General features: G+C 31.3%; 3 protein-coding genes across 5 annotated transcripts; all 3 read right to left on the bottom strand.

Moving 5' to 3' along the window:
• Positions 1-6,856: 6,856 nt before the first annotated feature.
• On the bottom strand, positions 6,857-9,084 carry LOC110616805 (UDP-glycosyltransferase 83A1). 3 transcript variants are annotated; one of them, XM_021759296.2, is made up of 3 exons: positions 8,983-9,084; positions 8,317-8,824; positions 6,857-7,835 (listed from the first exon to the last, which is right to left on the bottom strand). In XM_021759296.2, exons 2-3 carry the CDS (start codon positions 8,789-8,791, stop codon positions 6,952-6,954), a joined length of 1,359 nt encoding a protein of 452 aa, XP_021614988.1. In that variant the 5' UTR covers positions 8,792-8,824; positions 8,983-9,084; the 3' UTR covers positions 6,857-6,951. The 3 variants fall into 3 exon arrangements, with proteins under 3 accessions (XP_021614988.1, XP_021614989.1, XP_021614990.1); XM_021759297.2 differs by having other exon boundaries at positions 8,317-8,801; positions 8,983-9,081; XM_021759298.2 differs by having other exon boundaries at positions 8,317-8,783; positions 8,983-9,075.
• Positions 9,085-9,517: 433 nt separating this feature from the next.
• On the bottom strand, positions 9,518-11,283 carry LOC110616804 (UDP-glycosyltransferase 83A1). Its single transcript, XM_021759295.2, has 2 exons — positions 10,766-11,283; positions 9,518-10,507 (listed from the first exon to the last, which is right to left on the bottom strand). The coding sequence occupies exons 1-2, from the start codon at positions 11,265-11,267 to the stop codon at positions 9,615-9,617; spliced, it is 1,395 nt and encodes a 464-aa protein (XP_021614987.1). The 5' UTR covers positions 11,268-11,283; the 3' UTR covers positions 9,518-9,614.
• Positions 11,284-12,753: 1,470 nt separating this feature from the next.
• LOC110617162 (UDP-glycosyltransferase 83A1) lies at positions 12,754-15,113 on the bottom strand. Its single transcript, XM_021759778.2, has 2 exons — positions 14,563-15,113; positions 12,754-14,036 (listed from the first exon to the last, which is right to left on the bottom strand). Exons 1-2 carry the CDS (start codon positions 15,062-15,064, stop codon positions 13,153-13,155), a joined length of 1,386 nt encoding a protein of 461 aa, XP_021615470.1. The 5' UTR covers positions 15,065-15,113; the 3' UTR covers positions 12,754-13,152.
• Between the last annotated feature and the right edge of the window lie 1,077 nt (positions 15,114-16,190).

The raw sequence follows: 16,190 nt of genomic DNA, 5'->3' as shown, positions 1-16,190 counted from the left end.
GAAATCTGTAAAATGAAGAAAGATGGTCAGGGGTCTACCGGGGATGCCCCGGTGGAGATCCTCCGACATTCAAGTCAGATTTTATGAACTAGGGTAGTATGGATAGGCAAGAATTGTGGAGAGAAAAAAAGAAAAATGGAGTCCAGGAAGAAGAAGGAAGAAGAGAGAGTGCCCCTTTCCGTCTACCCGTGATGTATATCTGCCTCTCTGCTACAATGCTAGCTGTCTCTGTCACTCAGCTCCGTACGTACGGATGTGTCAGGGCTCCTCTCCATGCCAGGCGACCCTTTAATTCTCTCCAGCACGCATGCGGGCAGGGCTGCGAGGTGATTGGGCCTACTATTCTTTCTCACATCATTTCACTAGGCTGGACTTCTTGTCATTGGTCCCGGGCTCATGGTGGATCTGGCCTACCCCGCGCGTCCGGGTCGAGACTTAAGACTCTGGGTCGATCTTGCTTAAGGAGGGCTTGATGGGCTTTGGGCTATTGTTCTCCTCTTGGGCCCGGCCTCGCCCAGGGTAGAGGAAGCCCGGCAGTCATCAATATCTTTTCTTTTTAAATTTGCTGCTAAATTCCGTCTTCAAAATTCCTGTCGAAACTCGAAATCTCGAAACTTAAATTTTTAAAAGGATAAAATAGGATTGTCATAAAATAAATTTAAAATTTTTAAAATTGTGTTAAAAAAAAGAATTTTAGAGGAATTTCAAGATTCGGCCACCGAAAGTGGCTCCTGTAGCCGCCGAAAGTGGCTCTCAGCTTGAAAATGTGAGAATTCTTTCTCCATTTTTGGACAGAGATGAATTTATGCGCCATCCTTGACGTTAATCCCTCAAAGAATTCATGAGTTTCTATTGTTATTTTGAAAATTGAGTTGTGTTTCGAAATCCTAGCTCTTAGAACCCTCGGAGCTCACCTCTCCATCTCTTAAACCCTCCCCTTATTTGCTGTCACCTTAGTGTTCTTCAAGAGGTAAGTTCGATCATTGCTTTTCTTCTATTTTCTGAAAGTTTCAGTAAGCTTTATAGGTGTTTGAAGGGATTGTTGATCCATGCAAGTTAGTTATTTTTAAGTTGAAAGGTTTGAGCTTAAGGTTTATAACAGATATTTTCTCTTGGGTTATTGATGATGCATGATGAGGATTAGGCTAGCTCTAGAGGTCCCTTATGCGTGTTGAGTGTGTACGTTTGATTTTAGGCTATTGTATGTATGTTTGGGAGTAATTGGTGGTTGCATGTTTAGGGCAGAATCGAGTTCTGCCTTGCTGGAGAACCTAGATTCGGTCGTCGAACCTGCCTGTAGAGGCAGCCATTTGGCAGTCTAACTTGCCCCCGAAGGTTTTGACCTTTAGATATGTGAGGGACTATAAGCCGCCGAACCCGCCCCCGAAGGTTTTGATCTTCAGATCTGCGAGGGACCTTCGGCCGCCAAACCTGCTGCCAAAAATCCCCAAACCTGCTGCCAAAATCCCCTGCCCAGCCTTTTTCTACTTGTTTCGTATGTATGCTGTTGTGTGTTCTTAGGGGTTTTTTAGGGATTATTTTAAGTATCATAAAAATTATGTTTGGTCTCTCATTTAAGTCCATCTGTGTAGGATCGGACTTGAAAGACCGTAGAGGCTTGCGGCTTGCAGTGAGATAATTGTTTCAGTACTAGGCATGCGTCAACTAGAGGTGAGTAAAACTGAACTGATTTATTACTTTAAAGAAATTAAACTTTTTAAGCATGTTCATGCATCATGAATGCCATGTATATGTAATTAGGTTGTTTTGCATTAGGATTCGCGAATATGATGTATTGCATAATTTATTGTTGTTGTGGATGGATGTTGAATGACCCACTAGCTCTCGAGTATGTTATGATATATTATGATGGATACAAAAGTCCACGTCAAGACCCATTTTACGCCCTTGGCACTATAAATATGTTATGTTATGTCTAAGAAGAAGTCCTGAAGAGCATCCGTCGTGGGCCGGGCACTATTAGAATCTATAGAGAATTACTAATGACAAATCCATTTTGATGTGAATTGTTTGTGTTGTGATGCATTAATATAATCATATGTTTTATTGAACTGTTTTTTTTATGGTTCGCTCATTAGGCTCTTGTAACTTATCCATTTCCTCCAACCTTAAGTTTGTAAGATCAGAGTTAGATCGATAAGTCGGCTGAGTTGTTGGTATAGTTTGTTGTAATAGTATAGCTATGGACATGTATTAATTTATGGATTAGAATTGTGTTTTGCCCTAGTATTTCCTCCTTATATGTAAAAGTTTTAAGTATGATTTTATGTTTAAAACGAACTTAAAACTTGTTATGTTGACCATACTGGAGCATTTGATGAAAGTTCTAGTATGAGTTTTATGATTTCAGTTATGATGCATGTACAGGTCTAGTCTTGGTTCATTTAATGATTATAATTTTATTAATTCGTGTAATCATGTATGGAATTATATCAAGTGTAATAAACTTGCTACGGACTCTGACAATCTTAAATCGATCTAAACCCTAGCGCTGATAGCAATCCGATTCTCGGATCGTTACACTTTCTTCTTTTTATATTTTTTTTTCTTTTCCCTTTAATTTTAAAATTCTTATGGGCTTTTAAAGAAAATAGATATGATACTAATTGGTGGTTGTTGAGATGAGAGCAAAACAAGAGATGTATTTGAGAAATAATTTGAATTTAAATTTAAATTATTTGATTTAGTATATTTTCCGCGAATCCCATCTTTTACAATGCTTTATATGCACCTTCGAGTGAACATTACAAGGATATCCATGGGTTGGACTTTTACAAATATCCAGCCTAACTAAATTCTATTAAAATGAATTTAAACAATATACAATTCAATTTTGTGACGAGCCTTAATTTTTAAAATAAAAATTTTCCATATATTGTTCTGTTACCGTTTATATAAACAATTAAATATATTTTATAAATTATATATTAATATTGATATTTATTTATAGATTATATATAAAATAAATAAAATTTTGAATAGTTTATTTAATTATTAAAATTTTAAAATATAAAATTATTTTTAAAGTAAATTATTAAATTAAAATTTATAAAATATATTTACAGCTATAAATTACAATTAAATAATATATATATATATATATATATATATATATATATATAATGCATCCATAGAAATTAAAAAAGTAAAAGAAATCAATAAAATGAGAACTAACAATAACATGAAAAAAAAAATATTTACTTGATATTTATATATTTATTTTCATATCTCATGATATTAATGTTTGACCAATCATATTAATATTTTTTATTAATTTATTGCTTAACAGTGACCTCCCCAAGACTGTTATTTTTTTATGCATGAAAATTTTCTTGGAGAAAGCAATAAGAAATTAGAATGGTTGGAGAAGGGACATGGTTTTGGAAATTAACACTGTGTTTACTTCAATTCTTATCCTTATATTTTGGTAAAATTCAATTAAATTTTATATTTTGTGTGAATTCAATCTCATAAAATTTATCCTAAAAAAATTGATGAAATTTGAAATGAGTTACATGAATTTATACAACAATATTTTTTAATTAAAATGACCATATTAAATAATTTTCTCTTAATAATTTATTCCTTAAATTTTATTGGTTGTAAAAACTAAAATTATAAAAATTATTTTTTTATTTATTTACTATTAATATTTCTAGATAATTATGTAATATTTTTTTTTCTAATTTTATAATATTTACACTTATTTTCCTTTATTAATAACACTTTTTTATTTTATTGTACAAACTTTTGAATCATGAAAATTTATAATAATTAAGTTTGGAATACATTTAAATGATTTCAAATTTTCAAATATTACCGCATTTTGCACTTTACATTTATAAAAGTGATGTAAAAGTGGCGTTGCTGCAGAGTGCGACACATTTGAAGGGGAATGAATACTGTACACATTTGAAGTGGGGAATGAGAACCCCACTTCAAATAATTTAATTTTTATTTACTTAATTTTTATCTACTTAATTATTATATTTTATTATATTATATTTAATTAATTTATTTAAATATTTATATAATTTTAATATATAATTAATAAATTAATTAAATAAATTAAATATAATATAATAATTAAATAAATTAATAAAATTAATATTAATAAAAATTTTATAACTATATTTTAATATATAATTAATTAATTAATTAATTAAATGAAATAAGATATAATAATTAAATAAATTAATATTAATAAAATGTTTATAATTATATTTATATAATTTTAATACATAAATAAATACAATATAATATAATAATTAAATAAATAAAAAATGAAATAAATTAATAAAATTAATATTAATAAAATATTTATAATTATATTTATATAATTTTATATAATTAAATAAATATTATAAAATATAATAATTAAATAAATAAAATATTAAATTATTTAAAGTGCGGTGTTCTGCACTACGAGTGAGTGCATGCTGCAAGTGCAGTATGTCGCGTCCCAGGCTGGAAACGCACTTAGCCTTCCCAAATCTTCACTTTGATGAAAAAAAAATTATTTACTTGATATTTATATTTTTATTTTCATATCTCAATATATTAATCTTTGACTAATCATATTAATATTTTTTATTAATTTATTGCTTAATAGTGACCTCCTCAAGACTGGTATTCTTTTATACGTGAAGATTTTCTTGGAGAAAGCAATAAGAAATTAGAATGGTTGGAGAAAGGGCATGGTTTTGGAAACTAACACTATGTTTACTTCAATTCTTATCCTTACATTTTTGTAAAATTCAATTAATTTATATTTTGTGTGAATTCAATTTCATGAAATTTATCCTGTCAAATTTGATGGAATTTGAAATGAGTTTTATGAATTTATATAATAATATTTTTTTAATTAAAATAATCATATTAAATTTTTTTTCAATAATTTATTTTTTAAACTTTATTGATTGTAAAAATAAAATTATAAAATTATTTTTTTATTTATTTACTATTATATTTCTAGATAATTATATAATATATATTGTTTAATTTTATAATATTTACCTTATTTTCTTTTATTAATAACACTTCTTTATTTTATTATACAAATTTTCGAATCATGAAAATTTATAATAATTAAGTTTGGAATAAATTTAAATTATTTTAAATAATTTAAATGATTTCAAGTAATTTATAATTAGATTCGTAAAGAATTTGGATATATTAAATAAATTTGAGTTGAAATTTGAAATGAGTGATTTTTATATGTATTCTAACTATTTTCATGTTTTGAAATTACAATAATAATAATCCAACAAAATATAAATACTCAGTAAAATAGATGATAATAACTATTTTTATAGGTATTATAACTATTTTGAAATTACAATAATAATAATAATAAATTATAATTTATTTTCGTTGAGTGTCTATAGTTAAATTTATATTGAAATAATATGTATAAATAGTATCTTAATAAATAATAATATTTTTTAAACACCATGAAAAAAAATTTAGATAATAAGTAAAATATAATTTTTAATTAAAAAAATATAAAAATAATTATTATGTAATTTTATATATTTTTATTTTAAAATATATATTTAATTTTGTATCAAAATAGTAGTTAATAATATAATTTTATAATGTTACCGCTATGACGCTGCATATATTATTATGATATAATTATAAATTAAATTATAAAAATATTATTTTTGATGTAATTATTTTCAGATTAAATTTGATCTCAAAATTTTTTATTATAATTAAATAAAAATATCAAAATTTCTATTAAAAATAAATAAAAAATAAAAAAATCTAATTAATCTTTTTACTTGCTCAAAGTCAAATAAACACAATTCAAATTTGTAGACCAATAAACTCGTATATTTTTTATTAAGGGGAAATAAAACATAATATAATATTATTTTTAAATAATAAAATATTATTTTTTATAATTTAAATTAATTATAATAAAACATAATATAATATATATTTATATAATTAAATTAATTAATTAAATATAATATAATATAATAATTAAATAAATAAAAATTAAATAAATTAATAAAATTATTATTAATAAAATGTTTATTACTATATTTATATAATTTTATATAATTAAATAAATAAAAATTATATTAAATTATTTGAACCGGGCTATTCATTCCCGCACTACAAGTGAGTGCATGTAGACTACAAGTGCAGTAATATTTATATTTTTTTTAATTAAACAGGACGATAAATTAGAAGTAATACTATTTACTGTGCTTTAGTCTACCGCACTTTAAAAATACAGTTTAAAAATGAAAAATATTTTTTTTTAATTTATGTGTAACTAAAAAATAAGATATTTATTATTAATAATTATTTGTTTGAGGCAAAAGTAATTTAAAAAAAAATGTATTATTTGTTTTTAATAATGAATTTTCTTAGACAAAATTTATTAGTTTATAAATTTTATATAATTTGTTTATAAAAATCAATTTTTTGAAATAAAAACATATTAGTCTCAAGATATTAAATTATTTGTTTTAAATATTGCGTTTCTAATATTGAGTTTTTTAAATAATAAATTATTTTTAATTTTTATATTACCAGTATTCTCAATCTTTTTTTTTTCCTAATTGCAATTTAGTGGATTTAGTTGATGAATATAAATTAGGTTTAGGAAGTTTAAAAATCTTAACTCATAGTTATTGTGGACGAAAAAAAAAATTTTATTAGGAGAGTTCCCATTTAGATGGATAACTTTGACTCCAGATTAATCAGGTCAACGCACTTGATGCCGGAGGGTCTGGTTAATAAAGAAAACAAGACGTAAATTGTTATTGCAAAAAAGACAGCTTCAGCAATAAAAGACTGGAATTTTAAATTCAGAAGCTTCAAAGTTTATTATTTAAGACATCACATTCTCAGCTATACTTCAATTAGATACTATCAAGTTTATTTCATAGAAACAACCCCCACCTAGACATCCTATTGCTTTATCTGTTTAACAAAGCTTATGAAATTATTGAAAGATGATCCTCCTTCACTGATGCTCTCTCTAGCCATTTCCTTCAGCTTCAGTGAATTGGCCTCTATATCCTTATCAGAAAGCAATTTCTCTACCTTCATCTTGATTTCATGCCTAGTTATAATCCCATTTTCATCAGGGTTCAATTCTAGACCAACCTTCCATGTTTGGCATATGTAATTTCTGTTATGGAATTGATCTGTAAAGTAAGGCCAACAAAGAAAAGGCACCCCCTTGCTTATGCCCTCCATGGTTGAATTCCACCCACAGTGAGAAAAGAAACATGCAGTAGAAGGGTGAGCCAATACCTTCTCCTGAGGAGCCCATTTCACTATCTTCCCATTTTTTTCAACTCTCTTTATGAATCCTTCTGGGAATTCCACTTTTCCGTTTGTAAAATCTGATCTAATAACCCACAAAAATGGCCGGCCTACCATCTCCAGACCGAGTGCCAGCTCATTAAGCTGTTGCTGGTTGTAGATTCTTGTGCTGCCAAATGCAGCATAGATGACTGAGCGTGGGGGTTGCTGATCAAGCCAGTTTAAGCAAGTGGAATCCTCAGCCCAAAAGTTTCCAGCATAAGTTCCCAAATGATCACTTGCCAACAATGGACCAATAGGTAAGATGTTGGGAATCAAATCACAGGCTGATGGCTCAAGCTCATAAAATGAGTTGACAAGAAGCCAATTGGAAATTTTTACATCTTCCTTGGTGTTACATGCCAAGTGTTGAAACATGAATTTCTCCGACTGTGGATTTTCTGGGAAGCTCCATGAGAATTCATTTTTCTTCCAGGCGGGAATCTTGCTTGACAGGCTGACAGGCTCATCTTTCATTGGAATTCCTGCAGAGAATTACAATGGCTTCTATCAATACAACACCGTATTTCTCCAACAGATCAAATTCTCTACCAGGCATCAATTTTTTATATACGAACCAAAATTATAGAACTGCCTTTTTTTCCATTTAGGGTGATATGCAATTTTAGCTAGGTTTGGATGGACAGTGCATGTTTTCAGTTGCATAGATGTGACAAAGCAGATTAATGAACTGTCAAACTTATACCTAGCATAGTTTCAAAATGGTTTAGATTTTGTTAGGATTATTCTCATTGCATAGCGATTCCACAGAATAAGGTTAAAGCTTAGGCAATGTTTGGAAATATTAGCTGTTTTAGTAGTGAATAATTTTTTATAAAGGACTATCTCAATAACTAAATAATAGTGGCTTGACAAAACAGTAGTTTTAAAATCGATACCGAACAGAGCCTTAGTATAACTTTAAAGACAAATTTTAGGTGTTAAAAGCATACTTCCTGTTCTTACCATCAGCGTCTAGGATTCCAGCCTCAATAAGCCTATGAACATGCAGTTCCAAAGCCAAGGTCGCTATCCCACAAGGTACAAATGCAGCTCGCTCAATTCCCATTTTCTTGGCTGCTTCCAGTGCCCACCCAGCTGATACATCAGCAATGACATGAGTTACTTGGTCATCAGTGTTCAACTCGTTTATGTTTTTAATCAAATTTTGCAGAAGCAGTGGCATAGAACTTGGTGCACCCTCTATGAATTTTTTCACATCTTCTCCTTCCAATACATCAGGAACTGAAACTAGCCCAATTGGGATTTCCTCTTTGAATTTCTCAGGCATTGCAGACATGAGTCTCTCATGTGTGGATTCTGTGTTAACAAATGTGACCTTAACCCCATGGTTAGCTAAGTTGTAGGCCAACTTCATAAGGGGAGCAACATGGCCTTGTGCAGGGAATGGTACAGCTATCACATGTGGTTTCCTTCCCATGATATAGAAACTTGTAAAAAATAGATAATCAAGCTGCAAGATTAATAATCAAGCTAAATGATTAAATTCAATTATTGACATTTATAGAAATCCAACCATTGGAAGTTTACCATAGTTTAGCCATAACTTCCAGATATATATATATCTCAAAAACATCTTTAAAATAATAGTAAAAAAAATGCAAAACTCACCTGAAAATGAAATATCTAGCACTGCTCAGTTTCTCCTCCTCCACTTCTTCTTCTTCACTTTCTTCTCAATCTTCTTCTCCTCCTCCTTTCTTTCCCTCTTCCTTTTTTTTTTCTTTCAAGTCTTCTTTTTTTATTTGAGATAGTAGACTGCCTGCCTTCACCTGTCAAATCCATTGAATGCTACTTTGTCTGTTCTAAGATATCAAACCCAACTTTAAATTAAACTTTTCTTCACAAATTATTTATAATTAATTGGTATTTTCATTTTATAATACATCCATCCTATTTTTTAAAAAAATTTCAAATAATCATAAGCGAAATCATTGATTAGGCTAATTACTAATGTTATGTTATTAGTTGCCTAAACCTAAAAAAAATTAGGCTGAAATGCAAATTATCCTTATTTTCATATTAATCTAGATTGCCTAAACATATGTTTTTGGTGACGTCTTTCTTGTTCTTTATTAGGAATTGCCTATGCCTCCATACTCGTTATTGCAAAAAGGTAGCTTAAGCAATGAAAGGCACCAGCCCCTGAATCACAACCTTAAAGTTTATTCTCATAATATCACAATTTGAACTTTACTTCAATCAGATACTATCAAATTTTATTTCATAGAAACAACCACAACCTAAACATCCTGTTGCTTCATCTGTTCAATAAAGCTTGTCAAATTATTGAAAGAAGATCCACCTTCACTAGTGCTCTTTCCAGCCATTTCCTTCAGCTTCAGTGAATTGGCTTCTATATCCTTATCAGAAAGCAATTTCTCTAACTTTGTCTTGATTTCATGCCTAGTTACAATCCCATTTTCATCAGGGATCAATTCTAGACCAATCTTCCAAGTTTCACACATGTAATTTCTGTTATGGAATTGATCTGCAAAGTAAGGCCAACATAGGAAAGGCACCCCCTGGCTTATACCCTCCAGGATTGAATTCCATCCGCAGTGAGAAAAGAAACATGCAGTAGAAGGGTGAGCCAACGCCTTCTCCTGAGGAGCCCATTCGACTATCTTCCCATGTTTTTCAACTCTCTCTAAGAACCCATCAGGGAATTCCACGATTCCATTTGTAAAATTTGATCTAACGACCCACAAAAATGGCTGCCCTACCATCTCAAGCCCAAGTGCTAGTTCATTAAATTGTTGCTGGTCGCAGGCTCTTGTGCTGCCAAACCCAGCATAGATGACTGAGCGTGGGGGCTGTTGATCAAGCCAGTTTAAGCAAGTTGAATCTTCAGCGCAAAAGTTTCCAGCAAAAGTTCCCAAATGATCACTTGCAAACAATGGACCTATGGGTAAGATGTTGGGAATCAAATCACAGGCTGATGGCTCAAGTTCATAAAATGAGTTGACGAGAAGCCAATCGGAAATTTTGACATTTTCCGTGGCGGTGAGTACAGAGTTTAGAAACAAGAATTTCTCCGACTCTGGATTTCCTGGGAAGCTCCATGCCAGTTCATTTTTTTTCCAGGCAGGAATACTATTTGACAGGCTGATAGGCTCATCTTTCATTGGAACTCCTGCAGAGAATATCAAGTGCTCCGATAAATATCAACACCATATTTCACTAACAGATCAAATTCTTAACTAGGCATCAACGTTTAAATATTAACAAAAACTACGGAATTGCCTTGCCAAATCACAAAGCAGATTAATATGTTGGATATATATTTAAAACTGAAATTAGATATCAAAACACAAAAATAATATATATTTAAATTTGGATATCAACAGATCCAAAGTACAGAGTATCACGAGTCCAGCCTTTATGTTCTTACCATAATCATCTATGATTCCAGCCTCAGTAAGCCTATGGGCATGCAGTACAAAAGCCAAGGTTGCTACTCCACAGGGTACAAATGCAGCTAGCTCGATTCCCATTTTCTTGGCTGCTTCAAGCGCCCACTCAGCTGTTACATCAGCAATCACATGAGTTACTTGGTCATCAATGTTTGATTCGTTTATGTTTTCAATCAAATTTTGCAGAAGAAGTGGCATAGAACTTGGTGCACGCTCCAGGAATGCTCGAGTATCTTCTCCGTCCAATCCTTCAGGAACTGAAACTAGGGAAATTGGGATTCCCTCTTTGAATTTCTCAGACATTGCAGACATGAGTTTTACATGTATGGATTCTGTGTTAACAAACGTGACCTTAATCCCATGGTCAGCTAAGTTGTAAGCCAACTTCATGAGTGGAGCAACATGGCCTTGTGCTGGGTATGGCACAACTATCACATGCGGTTTCCTACCCATGATTGAGAAATGAAGAGAGGCTCGCATTCACATTACTCTGCATTTATATATTCTTTTCTGTTTGATGATATTGTTTTCAACCATGCTGGTTTACTATATCCCATGTGTTATGTGGGTCCCTCCAACATGAAGGGCCCACTATCATAATGAGGTACATGAATTAGAAAAAACTCTCCACTATCACAGTGAGCTGCATGAATTACATAATATTTATATGTAATATTATTTTCATGCAGTGAAAAAAATAGTTTATTGCTACATGATTGTAAGGTTATATTTAGACGAACCATGTTAAAAAAATTATCTTTTTTATTTTTTTATTATTATATTTATTTCTCGACCAATTGGTCATTTTATTTTCCCCAACATTATGTTATTAACTGTCTAAAAATTTAGTTGTTGGTGAAGTCATTGCCCCTTGTTCTTTATCTGGGATACATTGTTGGCAGCTTCTTACATCCCTTATATGGCATTTGTTTCTTTAATTCTTTATTATTGCTTTGGCATCTTACGTTAATAATTATGTAGCTTTAGCCACGTATTGTTGATTATCATGTTATATTAAAAACAAAAATTGTATATCTCAATGGACAAAATGGACAAAAAGCACAGTGATCATAAAATAGCCAAGTTTGATATTATGGGCGATAAATATTCGGTTCAAATTGAAAAAATTGATTAAATTGAATTAATTTTAAATTTTGATTCAGTTTTTTATTCAATTCGATTCGATTCAGTTTCTAATTTTAAAAGTTTCTGTTATTTTGGTTCGATTCAATTTTGATTAGAAAAAAATTGAAAAAATCGAATCAAACCGATTAGTGATAATAATATATTATTTTCAATAATATAAAGAAATTAAATTATATTAAAATTAAAATATTTTAATTAAATTTTAAAATGTTAAAAATAAAGGGTAAAAAATAAAAGAATTTATTAAAAATCGAAACCGATCAAACCGAACCGAATTGAATCGAATCAAACCGATTCGGTTCGGTTCGGTTTCTGATCAAAATCGGTTCGGTTTGATTTTTATAAATACTAAAATTTTGATTTTCAGTTTATTCAGTTCGGTTCGATTTTAAACTGAACCGACCGAATTCTCATCCCTGGATATTATTATAAAATGTGAGATTTGAATAGATATTTAAATGGAAAAGCACTGCTGACAGCTGAGAATGAAAGGTTTTCTGTTTGGAGTGGTGTAGAGCTAACAATGTAATTGATCTATCATTCTTGCCACTCTTGCTTGTTGTCTTTGTTGTGCTCTTCCTTGTTCTTGTTCTCCTCCATTAAAAAATCATCCAAATTATCTTTTTAGTTCTGAAAATAAACGTTGAAAGCTAAACTTTTAGTTGAAGCCAACTCTATAATAATCATGTGGGACCGCAGTAGGATATGGGAGATCAGCAAAATCAAGAGTGATATATAATAACCAAACTTGAATCACTAAATAACATGACTTAGATTAACCAATTTTTTAATTTAGTGAAAGAGATCTGGTTCTGATTTGATAATTGTATCCGTTCAGCTAGCACAGTTGCAAGTGTAGTGGGAGAGAGTGTGGCACCCGCAGTTGGATGAGGGAGATAAGCAAATTGATATTATTTTCGTCAGTTTATTTGGGCCGTGCCTAAACCTAGCAAAAATTAGGCTGAAATATAAATTTTCCTTATTTTCATATTAATCTAGATTGTCTGGCGAAGTCTTGCTTGTTCTTGATCAGGAATTGCATATTGCCTCCATACTTGTTATTGCAAAAAGATAGCTTAAGCAATGCTCAAGAAAACTGAAATTCTAAATTCACAACCTTAAAGTTTATTCTCATAATACATTAATTACATTTCCAGCTAATCACTTCAATTAGATACTATCAAGTTTAGTTCATAGAAACAACCACCACCTAAACATCCTATTGCTTTATCTGTTTAACAAAGCTTATGAAATTATTGAAAGATGATCCTCCTTCACTGATGCTCTTTCTGGCCATTTCCTTCAGCTTCAGTGAATTGGCTTCTATATCCTTATCAGAAAGCAATTTCTCTAACTTCGTCTTGATTTCATGCCTAGTTACAATCCCATTTTTATCGGGGATCAATTCTAGACCAACCTTCCAAGTTTCGCATATGTAATTTCTGTTATGGAATTGATCTGTAAAGTAAGGCCAACAGAGAAAAGGCACCCCATTGCTTATGCCCTCCATGGTTGAATTCCATCCACAGTGAGAAAAGAAACACGCAGTAGAAGGGTGAGTCAATGCCTTCTCCTGAGGAGCCCATTTTACTATCTTCCCATTTTTTTCAACCCTCTTTATGAAATCATCAGGGAATTCCACTTTTCCGTTTGTAAAATCTGATCTAATGACCCACAAAAATGGCCGGCCTACCATCTCAAGTCCAAGTGCTAGTTCATTAAATTGTTGCTGGTTGCAGACTCTTGTGCTGCCAAACGCAGCATAAATGACTGAGCGTGGAGGCTGTTGATCAAGCCAGTTTAAGCAAGTTGAATCCTCAGGCCAAAAGTTTCCAGCAAAAGTTCCCAAATGATCACTTGCACACAATGGACCTATGGGTGAGATGTTGGGAATCAAATCACAGGCTGATGGCTCAAGTTCATAAAATGAGTTGGCAAGCAGCCAATTGGAAATTTTGACAATTTCTATGGTGGTACGTATAAAGTGTTGAAACACGAATTTCTCCCACTCTGGATTTCCATGGAAGCTCCATGACAGTTCATTTTTTTTCCAGGCAGGAATCCTATTTGACAGGCTGATAAGCTCATCTTTCATTGGAGTTCCTGCAGAGAATTTCATGTGCTTCTATAAATATCAACACCATATTTGACTACGGATCAAATTCTTGACTGGGTACCAATGTTTAAATACTAACCAAAACTATAGAATTGCCTTGTCAAATAACAGAGAAGATTAGTGTGTTAGATTAGATATTTAAACTTGAAATCTCAATAAACCCAAACAATATAGCATCTGATTCTTACAGAGCATATCAAATTTATAAAAATAAAAACAGAGATCAAGATTTGTAATCTTGATTTGAACAAATACATTGTAAATGCTTGAAACTACTTCTCAAACTTTATTAGCATTATGAGTCACAAATCTAACACATAGTTTCTAAATAGTTTAGATTACCATCAAGTACTAGGTCTTAATCCTCCCTAGTGCTAAGATTGGGATGAGAAGGGTTATGAAAAAGGAGAAAGCTATTTTCATTGCATAGCCCATCCCTGGAACAAGGTTAAAGCTTAGCATAATCTCATAGACAAATATATTAAGTGTTAAAGTTATATTTCATGTTCTTACCATCAACATCTATCATTCCAGCCTCAGTAAGCCTACGGGTATGCAGTGCCAAAGCCAAGGTTGCTACTCCACAGGGCACAAATGCAACTCGCTCAATTCCCATTTTCTCGGCTGCTTGCAGTGCCCAACCAGCTGATACATCAGCAATCACATGAGTTACTTGCTCATCAATGTTTAACTCGTTTATGTTTTCAATCAAATTTTGCAGAAGAGGTGGCATGGTACTTGGTGCACGCTCTGTGAATACTTTCATATCTTCTCCGTCCAACCCTTCAGGAACTGAAACTAGGCGAATTGGGATTTTCTCTTTGAGTTTCTCAGACATTGCAGACATGAGTTTTACATGTGTGGATTCTGTATTAACAAACGTGACCTTAACACCATGGTTAGCCAAGTTGTAGGCCAACTTCATGAGTGGAGCAACATGGCCTTGTGCTGGGCATGGTACAACTATCACGTGTGGTTTTCTACCCATGATAGAGAAATGAACAGAGGCTTGCATAGCTTGATCACAGACTCTGCATTTATATAATTTATTTTCTGTTTGATTATTTTGTTTCCAAGTGCTTAAACCGAAATCATCAGTGAAATTATTTACTATATCTTATGTTATTAGCTGTCTAAAACTTTAGTTGTTCGTGAAGTCATTGCCCCTTGTTCTTTGTCTGGGAAACACTGTCGGCAGCTTCTTACATCCTTCATATGGCATTTGTTTTTTTGATACTGTCTTATTTCTTTTGTCATTTTAGAACAAAACTAGTATGTATTAACACGTGCATCTTACATTAATAATTGTGTAGCTTTAGCCACATAATGTTGATTGTCATACTATATTAAAATAATAATAAAAAGAACTTGTATTTCTCAATGGAGGTCAGGAAATAGTCAGGTTTGATATTATTACAGAATGTGAGATTTGAATAATGGAAAAACACTGCTGAAAGCTGAGAAATGAAAGGATTTCTGTTTGGAGTGGTATGGAGCTAACACTGTAATTGATCTATCATTCTTGTCGCTCTTGCTTGTTCTCTCTGTTGTGTTCTTCCTTGTCCCCCTCCCTTGAAATCATCCAGATTATCTTTTTGGCTCTGAAAGTGAACGTTGAAAGCTAAACTTTTAGTTGAAGCCAACATATATATGTTTTTTTCCTTCAGGAAGCATATTAGTCAACAAATTCTGGCATAGCAAAAACTCTATTTTCCTCAGCTGCAGTGCAGAACATGCTGATAAATTCTTTAGTTATTGACAGGGTTGAATCTGATGCAGTAGTGTATTTATAATCTAGTCGTTCTTAATGCAATCTGCAGATCATAAGAAGAAAAAAAAGGGTCTAGATGTTCTTAATGCAATCTGCAGATCATAAGAAGAAAAAAATGGTTATATTGTAGTTCATTGATGAATTCAAATTATTTAATTGGTTAGGTTGCTTTTTGCTTGCTGATGTGTATTTTTGGATGGACAAAAACTCATGCTGCAATGGAATTTCTGCAGTGAATTTCAACTTTCAAAAATAGTTATCGTTCAGATATGGAGTCTAATGATATATATTATTTTATTCTTTTTATATTTTTTATGAATATATAAATATATAATATTTTTCTAATAGCAATAAAAAACTTTAAATATTT

Source organism: Manihot esculenta, chromosome 6 (assembly GCF_001659605.2).
Source record: "Manihot esculenta cultivar AM560-2 chromosome 6, M.esculenta_v8, whole genome shotgun sequence".
In the NCBI taxonomy this organism is placed as follows: Eukaryota; Viridiplantae; Streptophyta; class Magnoliopsida; order Malpighiales; family Euphorbiaceae; genus Manihot; species Manihot esculenta.
Note: the sequence above shows the minus strand (reverse complement) of the source record. Positions and strands in the feature narration are given on the sequence as shown.